The sequence below is a fragment of the Lutjanus erythropterus genome, chromosome 22 (genome assembly GCF_056507025.1).
Source record: "Lutjanus erythropterus isolate fLutEry1 chromosome 22, fLutEry1.hap2, whole genome shotgun sequence".
NCBI classification, from domain to species: Eukaryota; Metazoa; Chordata; class Actinopteri; order Lutjaniformes; family Lutjanidae; genus Lutjanus; species Lutjanus erythropterus.
Window position 1 is genome coordinate 1,531,258 of NC_139338.1, and position 17,144 is coordinate 1,548,401.

Consider the following 17,144-nt stretch of genomic DNA (forward strand, 5'->3'; position numbering starts at 1 on the left):
TCTGTGAACTGAATGGCTGTTCAGTGTCGGGCAGCAGTGGACTCCATTGAAACGTGTGAAAATGTGAATTTAATTCATAAACGCGGCCTGCATGTCTGGCCCGCAGCCAGAATTCCGTCTCTGTTTTCTCTGGCTCCCATCCAGACCCCCCTCCCCCTCCCGCCTGTTATCCACCCACTGGAGAGGTGATTTTTTTTCTCTCTTTTTTCTTCTTCTTCTTCTTCTTCTTCTTTTTTTTTCTTAAAGCCATCCTCATTGAGTGGAGCTGGTGTTGCGGAGCTCTGTGTGTGGATGTGGTCATTATGCCCACACTCCTCCGCCGAGCCGTGCCGAGCTGTCACGCCTCGCTGCTGCAGGTCCTACCCGGTGCCGCTTTGTGCTGTAGCCCAGTTTGAGTGAGAGCTGCTCGGCGTCTGTCCCCGCTCTTCTGTCCTTCCTTCCAGCTGTTTGATCACAGCCCCCTGCCTGCCTGCGGTAGACTGACATACTGTAGAAACTGTACTCGCCGGCGACCTCTGTTTCTTGTTGTCTCAAGTCTTTTCTGTTCACCGGGAGAACGGAGCAGCTATACACCGGGAGCCATGAGCGGACGCGGGGACGAGGCCGGGGAGAGCTCTGGCTCTCAGGAGCCCGCCGGGGCCACAGAACCCCAGAAGAGGAGGCCGGGGAGACCGAGGAAGCCCCCGAAAGTAAGTCTGAGTGTGTCTCTACTGTTCAGAATCAAATCAAATCAAATCAATCAAATCCAAACCGTGTGACCGAGAGGCGCTTTTATTGGCTACAGTATAGTCACATTTACTCTGAGGTCAAACTTGTCGCTCTGTTTTCAAATAAGCTGACTTTGTAATATATTATATTCATATATAGAGAACTTCTTCTCTTGGTCATGGCTTGTCTGCAGTTTTCAGTATGTAACCAAACGCGGTTTATTTTGATGTGGGGGAACCTGGGGACGGTTGCAACACTCTTTAGCGTTTGTCTCATTTTTGGACAAGACTCAGCAGCAACCTGTGGCTAATGGCTTTGATGAAAAATATTATGGAAATAAATAGATATGCATGATGTGGATTTTTATCAGCCGATAACTGATCAGTATTACCTGCTTCTCAAGGCCCATACTGACAACATAACCAATAATTTCACATTAATGCATTTTAAAAATAAGTTCATAGAACCTGTAGTTCATACACACCTGAAGGCAAGACAGGCTGAGATGTAGTGAGCAAATCAGAATCAAAGTCAGAGACAGTCTTATTGCCAAGTTGGTTTACACTTACAAGAATACAAATAAAATACAAATAAAAAATAAATAGTGTAAAAAAGTAGAAAACAAACAGTAACATGAAAAAACAAAACTGTACAAAACAGTAAAGATGGATGATTTAATATTCCACAGCTATGAATGAACCAAATCTGACATCACTATGACAACAAAAACAAAGAACAGCTCTGACTCTGCAAATGTTTGTTTATGTTTTCCAGGAAAGTTAATCAAAAAAAATGAACAAGCATACTTTGGCTTTTATAGAGCATTTGCTTAAGGATTCAAATGAAATGCATGTAAATTCAGATATTATTATAGATGATATGTATTGACCAATTTAAGCTAAAGTGATATCAATGACATGGCTGGATAGGCCAGAATCAGTTGATATTTTATTGGCCCTGATATTTATTGTCCATCCTTAGAAATAAATTATTTAGTGTTGTGTGGCCTGTTTTGATATGGCTGCAGAAACATGTTGCAACCATCCTCACCCTATCAGCCATGACAAAACATCCACTAGGCACACTGACCTTGACACATGCTAACCTGTCAGTTAGAAGTCAACAAAACAAGGATTAAAAATAAGTGAGTTTTTATTAATTCATACAAAAGGTCAGGACAGCATGACAAAAATACAGTTTATTAAAAAAAAATAATTTCATAACCCCAAAAAATGCAGCAGCAGATGTTGAATATGCCTTCTATCTTCCTGGAGGGGGAGGGTCTAGCTGAGCAGTATGAGCATCATCACTGTACACTGTTGCTGGCGAAATAAGACTTGCAACCTTCCCTGTTGCAACCGTCCCTGGTCTACCCTAGGCTGCTTTATGAGTGTTGAATATACTTAAATGAACAATTGATGAAGAATGTGTCTTCAGTCTTTTCTCTGGCTGATTTTGAATTCACAACATGAGTAAAAAGAAAAGTATGATTATGAATGTAATCCTGCAGGTTGAGTCAGAGACACAATAAGGACAATTGAGGGCTTTGAACATGTGTGTGACTGTGTTTACAGATGTGATTCATTGGTGAGTCACTTTTCCACCAAAAAACTAACACCAAAATCATGTCCATTGATACCACAGGCTGTAGGGTTACTGAAAGTGGTCACTGTGGCTGTGTTTCAGAGGGTTTCTTTCAGAAACACAGTAGCCTAGAGCTGCTTTTGAATGAAATACATAACAAACTTGCTATACCTTGAATCTTTATGAGAAGACACTACGAGGCTGCATTTATGATAGCAGGATAACAGAAACATTGATGGCAAATTGTGGAAAGTTCAGTGTGAAATTTAAAAGTGCAGAATCAGACTGAATTAATTAGGCTCGAGTGGTGTAAAGGTGTTACGGTATAACGGCATTAAGGAAGCATTAAGAAACTGCAGATTAATATGCTACTCTGATTTGTCACAGTAGCATAGCAAACGTGACTGAGGGTGCATAGCAGACTAATTACTGCTCATTGTGGCAGAGAGTGACGTGAAAGCTCACTGAGCAGAGGAAAAGGTGAGCAGTGAAGTCATTGGCCTGGCAATAAATGTACAATTTAGTTTTGAATTTGTTGGTGATTAAAAGCTGCAGCCTCCCAAGATTGAAGCAGAACTCCTGTGCGTGTGTGTTGTTCCCCAGCTGTGGGACTAGCATCACTATGGCGGTCAGCTCCATATAGGTATAGGGCAGGGGTCTGCAACCTTTATGATCAAAAGAGCCATTTATGGTTAGAAAAGGGCGGAAAAATCTGTCTGGAGCTGCAACTATTAAATGCTCTCTTTTCCCTGAAGACTTTTTTTGGCAGCCATAGCTTATGGAGACTCAAGAAGACAAGCCACCAGCACAATTTAGAGACAAAGTCTTTGATATTTTAGTTGATGAAATATTAACACTTTTTAAAAATTTGGTGTACAATACAGTGTTGTTTTCGTTAACGATGACGATGACGAAATGTTTTCGTTAATGCACCTTTTTTTCATGACTAAAAGGAGACGGTGACGAGCTAAACATAGCTCTTTGATGACGAAAATATGATGAGACGTATCTGTTGTTTTCGTTGACGAGATGAGACTAGACGAAAATGTTAGTGGGTTGGCTTTAGGACTATCAAAATGCATGGCATTTCCTCCAACTGTATGCGCAATCTCTCTGTCAAATGCTGAAGATATGAGCAATGCACCTGCATCCCGTCCTTGTTTGGTCCCGCCCACCACCAGGCACAGTGCACACCGGGCCAGTCATACACAGTTCGTGGACCATGGGGGCAACGTCAGCACAAGGGCTTGGTGGGCGGAAAAGAAGTGATGACCCGCGGCCCGCGATTCAAATTATATACGGCCCGCGAGATAATTTAGCCGTTTCTCAATACCAAGTACGCCGAGTTCGGACTTACGGACTTGGCAGTTCGGACAAGTTCGATCTGGGAGTCCAGTCTCTCGAGGACAGGAGGACACAGGATGGTCATTCTGCTATTGGGACAGTAGTGTACTTGATGATGTCACCATCTCAGCTCATCCTGGCTTACCCACTTCCAGTTATTTTCACCATTAATGTATATTTGAAATAAAACAAAATATGATATAAAACACAACCCTCTATCTTTTGGTTTAAATGTGTGGAAAAAGAATTATATCTCGTTTTACTACTATAGAGACTTCAGAGCCAGCGGTCAATTTCAAAACGTCATGCCGGGATATGGCTGTTTTTAGCGGGGTAACATGAATGCTAACAGCCTGGTCATCTTGCCAGCTGGTGAGGTATGCTGGTCGTCCCGTTAGCAGGATGACACATCTCCGAAAACGTCGGAGCAAATTTTAAACTATGCGCTATCGTGATGAATCGACCACAGATTTGAAGTTTTAATGTCTACATTCTCGCATAAAATAATCTTAAAATTGCATTCCATGGTACTAAAACAGTAATATTTCGACACTTGTAACTTAAAGTTGTGGGTCCTCTCCTCTGCCATTGTTGCTGCGAAATGCATTCTGGGATACGTGGCTGCCCCAGGTCCACACAAGTCACCACCCGATGCATCCTCGATAAAACGGGCGAGGCAAGAACACATCCGGGTATTTAACTGTACTTGGCGAGATGCGGACTTTTGAATTGGAACAGTACTTGGACTGAGACTGATGACGTTTCTCAAGTACACAACAACAGAAGTATAGAGAAGAACGCATATTGAGAAATGGCTCATGTGTCTATTATGAATGGCCCGTCGGTAAATAGCGCTCCCACCACTCATACTCAGTCCCACAATGCACTGTGACAGCTGTCGTGCAACTCGAGAAATAAATCATGTCGCAGTCGCGAACACGCGAGTTTCTGTCAAATGACCATATAAACAGGTTTGTCTGTTTAGGCAACTGACTCAGTGCAAAGAAACACAAGTATATGAGGAGGGAGATGAGCGAGTGCTGATGGAGCTGCAGCTCCACCTGGAACCAGGTAAAAATAAAAATAAGACTGACCCACGAGGGAGAGAGAGAGACACAGAGAGAGAGAGAGAGAGAGAGAGAGAGAGAGACAGAGAGAGAGAGAGAGAATATGGACAGATGTGTCGACTTGATATAAAAAACTTTTTATGATCATGAATCATAATATTAATGTACACTTCTGTGGTGTGCGATTTTTTTTACTCCAAGTCTGATTTGTGTACTTTTAAATACTTAATTGCTGCATTATTGTAAGTCATGATGAAGAGGACAGACTCTGTCTCTTCATCTCCTCAGTGTGTGTCAGTGTGCAGTTTAACCTTTTCCTAAAATACTGCTGGTTCTGTGGTGTTACATTTTAAATCTGAAGCCTGCAGTGCACCATAGAAGCTACAGTTTACTTTTCTGTTGAAGTTCTCAGTGTGTTTTGGCCTTAATGTTAAATTGAGCAGGTCAATATGTTCATCTGTACCTGATGGACTGATGGGTTTGTAATATTATTATATGAGCATATTTTTATGCCAAATGCAGTGCCATTGAGGGTTTGCATGATTAAAGTGTGCGATATCTTGTGTCCAGACAAAAAGCAAGCATTTTCAAATGTAACCCCCACCTGGATATGTGAGCTTAAATATTCTGAGCTGAAATATTCTCGTTTTCCTTTGTTATTGTTGAAGAAAATTTATTTACAATGTATTATTTATTTTATTGAGGAAAAAGTTTGCAGTCTGGCTGTTCAAATTCATATTTCTGAATAAAACATAGTCAGTTTTAGACTGTTCAATAAATGTTAATCCTGTTTGGTCCGTGACTTAGACTGTGTTTTAAATTTTGACCCCTTCTGTAATTGAGTTTGACACCCCTGTTTTAAAGTCATTATTTTTTTTGACTAAAATTAATGACTAAAACGAGACTAAAACCCTTTTAGTTTTCGTCGACTAAAACTAGACTAAAACTATCAGGAATAGAAATGACTAAAATGTGACTAAAACTAATAAGCATTTTCTCCAAAAGACTAAGACTAAAACTAAATCAAAAATGGCTGTCAAAAACAACACTGGTACAACATACTGCAGTAGATTTTTGAGTTTTGTTCCCAACTCAAACTTTTACAAACTTTCTGCTGACCTTTAGTTGAGTCTATTCTTCTTTAGAAAAAAACATTATAGTAAAAGTTAAAGTTAGAGAAACTCAAAAATACTGTTTTTCAATATTTGGTCACAGTTAATTGTGAACCTGATTTGCTTCTGTTTTGTTGCCTTACAATTAAAAGGTTTATGCTACATTTTTTAAATACAACATTTTGGGGGTTAATCTAAAGAAGAAAAATAAATTATCTCAACAAAAAATCCGTAGTTTGTGAAAGTTTTTCAGAACTGAAGAATTTGACTTGGGCTCAAAACTCAAAATCTAATGCAGTATGTTGACTTGAAATTTTGAGCTGTCTCGACTTTTTCATAGACCTACAACAATGAAACATGAAAAATATTTTAAAAATATAATGTTATTCATTTCCATATCATTTTTTGCCAAAGTCACAGGGAGCCACTGGAGTTGAGCTGAAGAGCCCCATGTGGCTCTGGAGCCTCAGGTTGCAGACCCCTGGTATAGGCAGTACTATTGTACAGTACAGTGCAAGTGCAAAAATAATACCATAATACTGTATACCCCTGTAAAATGTCTGAAAGGTATGAAGATACGAAAAAATAGGTATTGCCCAAGCATAGAATTAATCTCTCTCATTCATTCCCTCTATTCTGTGTGCATATGCACACATCATTGCCACACATCACACACAAAGAACACACACATTCATGATCAGTTACTTCCTAACTCAGAAGTAGGAAGTAACAAAGTACAAATACTTACTGTACTGTTTCTGTACTTAAGTAGAGTTTTCATGTATCTGTATTTTAATTGAGTATTTATCTTTATGACATCTTTTTAAGATAAGACAAGATAAGATAAGATATGATATGATATGATATGATAACATATACTTTATATTCGCTGAGGTGAAATTTGGTTTGACCAATACGCTGCCCACAGCTTCAGTCGTCATGAGTACAGTACAACATGACAGTACAATAAATAACAGTACAAATAAATATGATGCAAAACAGTATCATAAACTTCAGCAGGACAGCACAGTTGTACACCACCAACACAATAACAAATACATACCACTGTATGAAGAATGTATAAAATACAGTCAAAAAAAGTGTAGATCCCATGAAACAGGTCTGTTAAATATATCCTGTGAGATAAAATTATAAATATATTGACGTCTTAAAATACGGAATGAGATCATAAACGCCATAAAACCATATTTTACACTGCTCAGAACACTACCTAGCTGAGGAATGAGCAGGCTGCTTGGTGAGTAATGGACAATGACAGGAAAGAAAGGTTGAAGCGGTTGCTTTTACTTCCTACATTTGAACACAAATACCTGTACTTTCTACCCCTTACATTTTCAAAACAGGCTCCTTACTTTAGTTTAAAGAAAAGATGATTGTTTGGTGTGTACCAGTGCATATCACACATGACAGACAAAACAAGACAATAATGACTAAAAGATAGAGAGCCACCAAATTTTGTTGGCCGACTACGATTTCCAATTTTTTAAGGGCTTGACCTGCCAATGCCGATTTTGGCTGATTTTCAGTCTTTCTAAGAACTATAATTGACAGCATTCACAAATATTTTTTCACAGCTTTTCTTGTAAAATGAAATTGGAAGTTCATAATAAAACACTGACTATTAAATATTCATTAAATACTATTTCACATATTCTCCAAAAGTCCTCCAGGTTACAGCCAGGCCTTATTACATTATTATATTAAGATTATGTAATAGAGGGAACACAATCTTGCAAGATCTCATGGAATCTTGCAGGATTTTGCAGGATGCAATTTCAAGTGATCTCATGTGGAAGCAGATGTAATCAAACTGGAGACTGACGTGGTGCAACAGTCCGCTGTAGGAAACCTTCGCAGTGAGAAAAACAGACGCAGAAGTTAAACGAGTCTGGATGAGCAAATGTTTGAGGAGACACATCAACACAGGTTGTTTATTCTTCAGCCAGAACAGGAAGTGAGATTTTAACTGTCCCTCTGTGAACGGCAGTCTGCTGCTGGCTAACATTAGCCTGAAGGGCTAGAAAGTTCACAGCAGTTCTGCGACATCATCAGCTGCTCAGCTGTTGCGTCTCCTTGTAGACTTCATGCCAGCATGTTTCTGAGTTTGGCTGTGATCAGCGTGTTTGTGGGTATTATGCTAGGTCAGTTTGTCTGCTGCCTGCTTGACGTGACCATTGTGCAGAGTATGTGTGTGAATATGAAGGGCACAGAATTGGATATGCAACACTGATCGGCCAGTCGTCAGTCAGAATCAGTCACGCTGAAATCTGGCCCGTTCCTCTTTTACTTGAGTAAAGAAGTTGAATCAGTACTTCTTCGTTTACCATTGAGTCTTTTTTTACACGTTTCTGTACTTCTACTTGAGTAAAGAGAATGTGTGTCCTTTTATCCCCTTTGACCTAAGTCTAACCCTCTACCGACCCCCAAATCAGCATTTGTCCCTAGCCATCCCCAATTACCTACTCTTTCAGTCTGAATCACACATACACGTGCACACACACACACACACACACACACACACACACACACACACACACACACACACACACACACACACACACACACACACACACAGACATAACCTTTGTCCCTCTTTTGGACTTGACCCATAAAGCAATGACCAATTGTGGGCAGGGGGGTTCATACTTTTGTTTCCTATCCTCAACACCCATGTCATGTTGTCCCCCCTCCCTTTCAGGAGCCCAGTGGAGAGCCTGTCCCCAAGCGACCGAGGGGCCGCCCCAAAGGAAGTAAGAACAAGGGCCCTTCCAAGGCGGTGCAAAAGGTGAGAAGGCTCAGCACTTGAATGACACACAAACATGTGCTCATGTCACTTTTGACTGACATTCCATAACTAATACATGGCTTCAGGAGTGGACATATGTGCAGTCAGTGACAGTCAAGTTTTAATTGTTCTCATTAAGATTAAATTACATGTTTGATTTTTCATCTTCAGTCAGTATCACGATCCTTCTGACTTTTTGGGTTTTAAGCAGGAGGTGTCAGAAAGTTACCACAGGGATAACTGGCTTGTGGCGACAAAGCGTTCATACATCATCACATGTGGGAGAAAAGAAAAACTGTCTAAAATGTTGAGGACAAATGTCTCGGTGTGCCAGGTCATTCAGGTTTCAGTGCAGACAGTGCAGAGCTCAGCTGAAGTTCTCCACAGACTTTGTTGCTCACATTTCTCCAGCAACCATCTAATCCAAATGTGAATGAATCTTGCTCTCATCATAATCTACCCCTGTGTTCTTTCTATGTCAGTGAGATTACATTTGAAAGATCTCATCTTAGCATTTTGTCTGTTATTTGAAAGTACACACACACACACACACACACACACACACACACACACACACACACACACACACACACACACACACACTGAATCACATTGTTTCCCAGCAAAACATTACAACTTGCAATTTTAGACTGATTTACCAGTTCATTAGGTTCACCAGTACAATCTAATGGGTTCCTCACCACAGCAGCCATTCCATACTGGCATGCATAAATGAATAAATGGCATGTATAAATGACAGTGGATTGCATAAACTAGAAACATCTTTCAGCAAAAAATGTTCAAAACTTTCAGCTTTGTAGTCATGTTTACTTTTTCTTTGATCAGACAGTCTCTGAGTTAATCAAAAGTTTGCCAGTGTGAGACAATTTTATTTCCTTGTACCACTGCTTGTTTAAACATTTAGCATTTAGAAAGCTTGGCTTCTTTTGTTCATTGTAAAAAAAAATATTATGTAGAGAAACATCTTTATATTCCTCAAAAAAAGGTATCTAAAATAGTGTTGTTTCTGTTATCAGTACTGAACCTCAGGTACTGGCAGTGAAAAGTTTATAGAAAATAAGACTGGAATTACAATTCTACAAAAACATGTCTGACAGACGGATGTTTATAGGTGCCAGGTTTATGGTGCAAGTAGGGCTGCCACATCCAAATCTCAAAAACTGCAATTTAGCAATCAGAGAAATGTGTTAAAAAACAGTGTTATAATGAAGTATTGTAGAGCTGCAGAGATGCCCTAGCCTACAAGTGTTCTCCAGATGTAAGAAAATATGTTTCTTGGGTACATACCCCAGCAAATGAAAATCATTCTATTCAATCAATCAGTCATTATCTGGCTGCCCTCATGTAAATTGAGAGTTGTGTTTATTTTGTTTTGTTTTGCACAAAAAAAAACTGCTGGAGGAAAACCAGTTTTCAAATGTAAAAAACAATTGAAAAAAACCCAACATAAAACGCATCCATACTGCTCGTGTGGCATAATGCAAGTCTCCTAAAGTCCCCCCACACACCCAGTTCAGACAGTGTGCACATGAACGTTGCTCCAAGGTAAAAACATGGTGTAAATAACATTACTTTAGTCAGCTTGGCATGTTGGAGCTTTAGATCACACCAGACAAGCAGTATGGAGGCATTTTCTGTTTTCGTTTTGTTTTTTACATTTGAAAACTGGTCACCATTCATATCCATTGTTTGGGAAATTCCATTGCTTGCCTGTGAAACTCCAGCAGTGTTTTGTGAACTAAAGAAAACCCCTGACCTTCAATCAGTGTGAGGGTGAGTAGATAATGACGCAGTTGTCATTTTTGCATTTAATCTTTTTTATTGCAATATCTGAAAAAATAATAATGGGTGTACAAGAAACAGTCATATCAGTATCTCAGCTGACAGCTGTGCGTGTCTGTTTATGTGTAGCCCACAGAAGCATGTTGCATTCTTAAGGAGCAACACACCTCAGTTAACGAGATCAACAACCCACTTAGGATGTAAAATGTAATTGCAAACATGAACACATATGAAAAGACAGGAACAAACCAACATATTTGTGCAGCCATAACTCTGCAGCACTCTCACACACTTGTGCACATATTCTCTCAGAGAGGAGACAGTGTGCATGAGAGATAGGGTTGATGAATGAGAAAAGATTAAGGTGGCAAAGAAATAGTGATCCAGAGAAAAGCTTTGGAATTCTTGGGGTTGTGATACTGCACATGTGAGCGAAGCTGAGGCAAGTCGCTGTGTCTTCATTCATTAGTTAGATGAAGTTGTGTTAGGCTCTCGATGACAGGAGCCTTAGTGCTCCATTGCCACCATGAACCACTGTAAACATTCCCAGCACTTTGAAAAGTGAACCACTCTGCTGTTGCCATAATCCTGTCTCATCTCATCTGGCATTGTTATGATAAACACTGAAGATATCAATCTTTCCAGATGAAACAAGTTCTGGCTCAGCCCACACCTTTAACATATACTTTTAAAAAGTTCACTTCCCCTCCCATTATTAATCACCTCTGCAATCTCTGACACATATCATGGCAGCTTGTAAGAAGAAACTATTATTCTGCACACTTTGACGAGACTATTACTCTTCTTACTACAACATACAGACTAGATTTTACACTATCCTGAAAAAATAAGGCACTATTTATAGAAAATGTCATGTTTAGAGTTGAATAGGAGAGAATAAGAAATACATTCTCGCCAAATTCTTAGACTGTTGCCACCAGAAAATCAACAGGATTGGTTGTTTATTGAAACACTTAAAATAATCTATAATCTAATATTTTGTGAGCAGTGGTGGAAAGAGTACAAGTACTGTTACATTACTAAAATATTAGTCAATTACAAGTAAAACTGGTGTTAGAAATATACTTAAGTACGCGTCTCAGAAACTACTCAGACTATTAGCACTAGCTTTAACCATTGATGTTTCATACATTATCAATAGCAGACATTCAATCAAAAAGGCTTCTGTCTCTCCAAATGTTCAGTCAAAATGAACTCCTTTCCTGTTCTGCTCAGTCGTCACAGGCACCTCTCCAATCTGGGGTCATCTATTTTTGATTTTACTTAACTGATAGTTGAAAATTCTAACCATCGATTAATCATTAATAATCTATAAGATACAAAACACATTTTTTTTTTTGCATTTTCCTTATTCAACAAATGGCTCCACAAGACAAAACAATGTCAAATGAAATGCAGTTACTGCCATTTTTAGACTTAAATAGACATTAAATATTCATGGATACAGTTTTCATTGGTTAAATTCTTGATGTTGATTAATTGATTTATGATTAAACATTAACATCCTTACTACAAATCTAATTGTAATCACAATGAAATTGCAATATGGCCAAGTGTAATATCCAAATCACAGTACCTGAATCAAATCACATTTTTTTGAAAAAGGAAACGTGTGAAAAACATCATTATAATGAAGTATTGCAGTGCTGCAAGATGACCTGGCCTTTCTCCAGATGAAAGAAAATAATAAATATCACATCATCATGTTTTTGTTTGTCAATCAACATGAAAATTGTAATGTAAAACTGATATTTCCACTAATCATGTTGCATATTGCAATGTCAGTCAAAATAATACTAAAAAAAGACTTTTTTTTTTTTCAAATCGTGCAGCTGCTATCCCTGCTATAATGGAGGTAGATCAGGAAACTCTCACATGAATAGTTTTTGCAGTGGTCATACACATTTTTGAAGGCACTGACAAACTCTGTCATCCTGATGAGGGAGGTTCTTGATCAGAAAATTCTTGTTGTTGTTCGGTTGAGGACTTTTCCTGAGAAGCATACCCTCTGTAAACCCAGGATTTTTAGCGTAGTCCATGGTGCCATAGTGATGGCAGTGTCAGTATGTTGGTTTACAATTTACCACAACATGATGAACAATATACAGCACTACACACAGCCTTACCAGCATGCCTTTGACTCTTTGTATTGTTAGTGCCATAGACAGTAGAAGAAGAAGTGGACAGAGCTGCTGAGTCTGAAAAGTGAAGCCAATATGGCCCTGCCTTAATAACTGCATTCCTATTAATTGCCATTAGGGAGTGACTCTGCTGGTTTCAAAAAGATGTCTGATTTTATGTAAGCTTATAACAAAATGTCAAAATGAGCCTACTACTGACGTATAACTGTAAGCAGTTTTATAATGAGTTTATGGTCTCAGTTGCTAGTTTGAAATTTTCTTTCCACAGAAGAGGCATTTTTTATGAATTGCTTCCCCGATTATTGTTAATGATTGATTAAAAAATGTGGGACTTGGGGGGCCTGAACCTTTTTTAGCTTCTGAAAGGGGGCCTGCCAGAAAACGTTTGGTAACCACTGGGTTAACACATGTGGGTCTGTGTCTGTGGTGTACTAAGGAACTGAATCAAGCAGCTGTCATACTAAATACTATTGGTTTAGAGCAAGATGGCAGCACATGCACAACTAGAGATTCCAATAGGTGAACTTTGCATTGTACATGATACTGAGCACAAATTTGAAAATCTGAGACCAGTGTCAAAAATAGACAAAAATAACTAACCCTGTATGGATGTGAAATGATTGTGATATGATCATTGTTGTATGGCTCAGGTTAAATCCTATGAATATGAACAAATACATACAGCGAATGAATGCCAAAGAACAGTGTCTCAAACTTTTTACATCGTGTTCCACATGAAAAAATATTAGGCTCTTCAAGTTCTACCATTATGACTGTAAATACTCTATTCAGCTAAGGACTGTTCATGCAAGAGGCAGTTTTATTATAAGCTTTGCACTTGCGCTTGATCGGTTACGTGCATGTGTGTTTTTGTGAGTGACCAATGGACGTGGAGCTTGTCTGCAGCTCATCTTGCATACTACGGGACCCATCAATCTAATATTTTTTGTGCTCATTCCTGACCGTATGCTGAAGAACCCCTGTGATTCACAATGTATTAAAAACCTTGAAAAACCTTTCTTTATGCCTCCATGTTGGTGACAGATGTGGCCAGAGGCATTTTCAGGTCATCCCATTCTCGTGAATGCCTAGAGGGAATTTCTTCAGATGTGGTACAAATGTCCACAGGATGAACTGATTTGATTCTGGTGGTCAAAGGTCAAAGGTCATAGGGATCCGACAAAACATGTTTTTGGCCAAAACTCAAGATTTCATATGCAAATTCTTACAAATTTCACTCAGATGTCTAATAGGATTGTAGCAGTGCTGGAGAGATGTGACTACATGTAACTAGTTACATTAATTAAATTACAAAATAAATGTAATAGTGATATGTTACAGTTACTGAGAAAAAAATAAAAATGGTTCACAATGGTTGGTTATTACAAAGGAGTTACATCCAAATATTGTTTTTGGCTTGCCTGGCGGAGATCTGCACTCTGTTGAGTGACCTCTTATAGTTCCTAAGAAGATTATTTATTGTTGACTGTTGTCAGTCACACTGCCTTCATAGCAAGACAGTGGCTTACTACCATCACAGTTCAGGTTCTGACTAATCATGGATGACATATATATGCGCTACATGCATGAACGTGACTATGTGGCCTTCTGATACTGAAACAAAAATATTATGGACAAGATCACATTTTAGCAGTCTCAAAGTTCAATAATGTCCATTTTAAATGGTGTATTATTTTGATTATATGTTTTTATATATATATATATATATTTTTTTTTTTCAGAGATTTCTCAGTGTACCACTAGATGGAGCTCATGTACCACCCATCAGCCTTCAACCTAACTTTAAGGGCTGTCCCCCGTAGCAGTTGCTGCATGTTTTTGATATTAATCGAATGATTTAAATATATTTTTGGGACACAGAGTGTTAGTGGTTCTGTGTGTTGGAACAAGCAGCAAGGAGACGGGACATTTTGTGAATTTATTTCAACACAGTACAACCTCGTTGTTCAAAACACAGGAATAAATAGTTTCCAACTTCACAAAAACAAGTGCTTGGAGCCTTAATTAAGTTGCTACAAACGCAATTCTCAGCCACTTAACGCATCCTGTCCCTTCATGAACTGGCCAGGTCTTCATTGTTTCTAGAGTCTTGTAATTCACAGTCATCAAAGTGTCCTTCATTAGTCTCAGAGGCTGCGTCCTGGTCTAATAACACCAAAACTGAGCTAACTAGCTGATAGGAGAAATGAAACAAAGTTTGTGTAGGAAACTTTACCAATGCTGAGAAGTCAAAAATTCTGATATAATATCATTTTTTACATTTCTATTCTGCATCCCATCTCATAATGCTCATATATGCTTTGCCCTCTGGATGATTCAGTAGCGTCAATAGACAATAGACTTCCTCAGTCTTTGTTAAGCTGTAGCTCTATTTGATTTTCTTTGCAGTACTTCTATCGTATCATATTCTGCTTAAATCTGCACAGCTTGTGACTTTGGAGTGACTGAATTTGCAGTTCCACATAAAGAGGGACACCTGGTCACCTCCCCAGCAAGGTACAGATCCTGAATAACAGTATAGTATAGTTTGAGGTGTTTTTTCTGTGACCAGTAGGGCTGAGTATTGATTCAGATTTCCCAATTCGATTCAATTCAGAAGGTCCTGATTCAATTCGATTCGATTCACAATTCGAGCCAATTCAATATCAATTTGGTTAGGGATATATCAGTTACAATACCAATTTCTCAGGGAGCTAATGCTGTAAATTGTACAAGGAACCCTCTAAGGTGGTACAGTATTAAAAAATATTAATGTTTACATTGTGACTTGACCACAAAGTAGTTACATTAATCATGTACTTTTTACATGACCTGACCAACACACTAAAAGTAGCAATAACTTGCGCCACAAGATGTTGTGCTACAGGATCTTGCTCCAAACTAACAGGATTAAACTGCAGGCTGTACCACATACCCGGGGAAGACAGGGCTTTAGAAGACTTGGATTACACCAGATGAGCAATATGGAGATATTTTATGTTTTTATTCTGTTGTTTTTTTATGTATGAAAAATGGTCACCATTCACTTCCATTGTTTGGGAAATTCTGCAAAAACCGCTTTCCTGTGAAACTCCAGCAGTGTTTTATGGACTGAAAAACTAAACCTGACCTTCTGTCGGAATGAGGGTGAGTAGATAATGACTGAATTTTCATTTTTTGGTGAACTATCCCTTTAAAAGATTGATTTGGGGGATTTTATGAATTAATATCAGACCAGGCAGTGGATAATCAAATAGAATCAATTAATCAATTTTTTTAACCCAGCCCTGGTGACTAATGGATAAATGAAAACTTGGTCAACTAAGACTCCTCTCACAGAATGGTTTAGTCAACTTTTGGGGAGAAGCCCAAGTGATACCAAGTTATACCTTGTGTCTGATATGACATTGTTGTACAGCCCAAAAACTTTGTTCTAACTAGAGTCTTTAACCTGTGCACGATCTTTCCCTTAATCAAGTATGTAAAAGGTTCTTTTATCATAACAGTATTTAGTATTTTTCCAAACCCAAACTACAATCCTTTCCTCAGCAGGAATAAGTCATTTTTCTGTCTAACTGTACCACCACAGTGGCAGATCAGAGAACGATCACATTAATTTTTTTTTGTCCGTTTTTGAAGGTGATCTTGCTGGAAGGTGTGTCAGATGCCTGGGTATTCAAGGCTGCTGCAGACATGTTGCGTCTCTCTGCTCAGACATATAAAACACACTGATGATTAATTGAACAGGGTGTTGTCTTTCAGACCATTAAATCTCCACATTAAAAATGCAGAATCCCAAACAGAGAACTGGGATTACAGTGCACAGAATGGCTAGCCAGGTTTGTGATGTGTCATGATAGAGACCTGCTCATGAACATGACATGTCATCACTGAGTTACAGCTTAATGTATTTCTGATTCTCTTTCTCTGACTGAGAAGCTCATCTAAAGGACCAGCAACAGTTACTGCAAACTGAAGACAAAGTGCATGACAGTGACATATATTGAAGAGAAGATTATCACACTAAGATCCAATTACTTTATTACTAATGTTTCAACCACACTTGGTCTCTCTCAAGGCAAGGAAAGGCTTATTTAAAGGGATATTCTCTTTCATTTTGCCGTATAACATGACAACTTGTTATAGATGCTTAAGCTAGATGGTATTCTGTAGGAAAGACTTGCTTCAAACCTTCAGCTGAAAGTTTTTTTTCATGAAACATTGTGATGATTCTCAGTCATCCAGGTGTTCCATCCATGGTATTCAAGCATCAGATTCTTGCATCAGATTCTTTTTTGTGATCAATAATTTATTGACAAAATGTAGAAAGAAGAAACCCAAACTAAATTGTAGATCATCAAGCACAAAGAAAAATTCCTTCTGGCAACAAAAGCTGAACAGCAGGGATAAAATATAAAAAAAATAAAAAGGTGAATTAGAGAAAACAGACAAAAGATAAATGAATAAAGTAATAGCTAGAATTGTATTTAGAGAAAAGCTACAAAAAAGAAAAAAGACCAGCACAAAGACAAAATATGGTAATGTACATAAAAGAGGA

At 38.6% G+C, this 17,144-nt stretch overlaps 1 protein-coding gene across 3 annotated transcripts in view; it reads left to right on the plus strand.

The window, feature by feature from the left end:
• Window positions 1–206: 206 nt before the first annotated feature.
• hmga2 (high mobility group AT-hook 2) overlaps window positions 207–17,144 on the plus strand; it is a 73,716-nt gene continuing 56,778 nt past the window's right edge. Inside the window, exons 1-2 of one of the 3 annotated variants that reach the window (XM_084711351.1) lie at window positions 207–689; window positions 8,535–8,621. In XM_084711351.1, coding sequence (XP_084567477.1) covers window positions 582–689; window positions 8,535–8,621 — 195 coding nt within the window. In that variant the 5' untranslated portion in view covers window positions 207–581. The remainder of the gene's footprint in view (window positions 690–8,534; window positions 8,622–17,144) is intronic. The other 2 variants (XM_084711349.1, XM_084711350.1) reach the window with 2 other exon arrangements.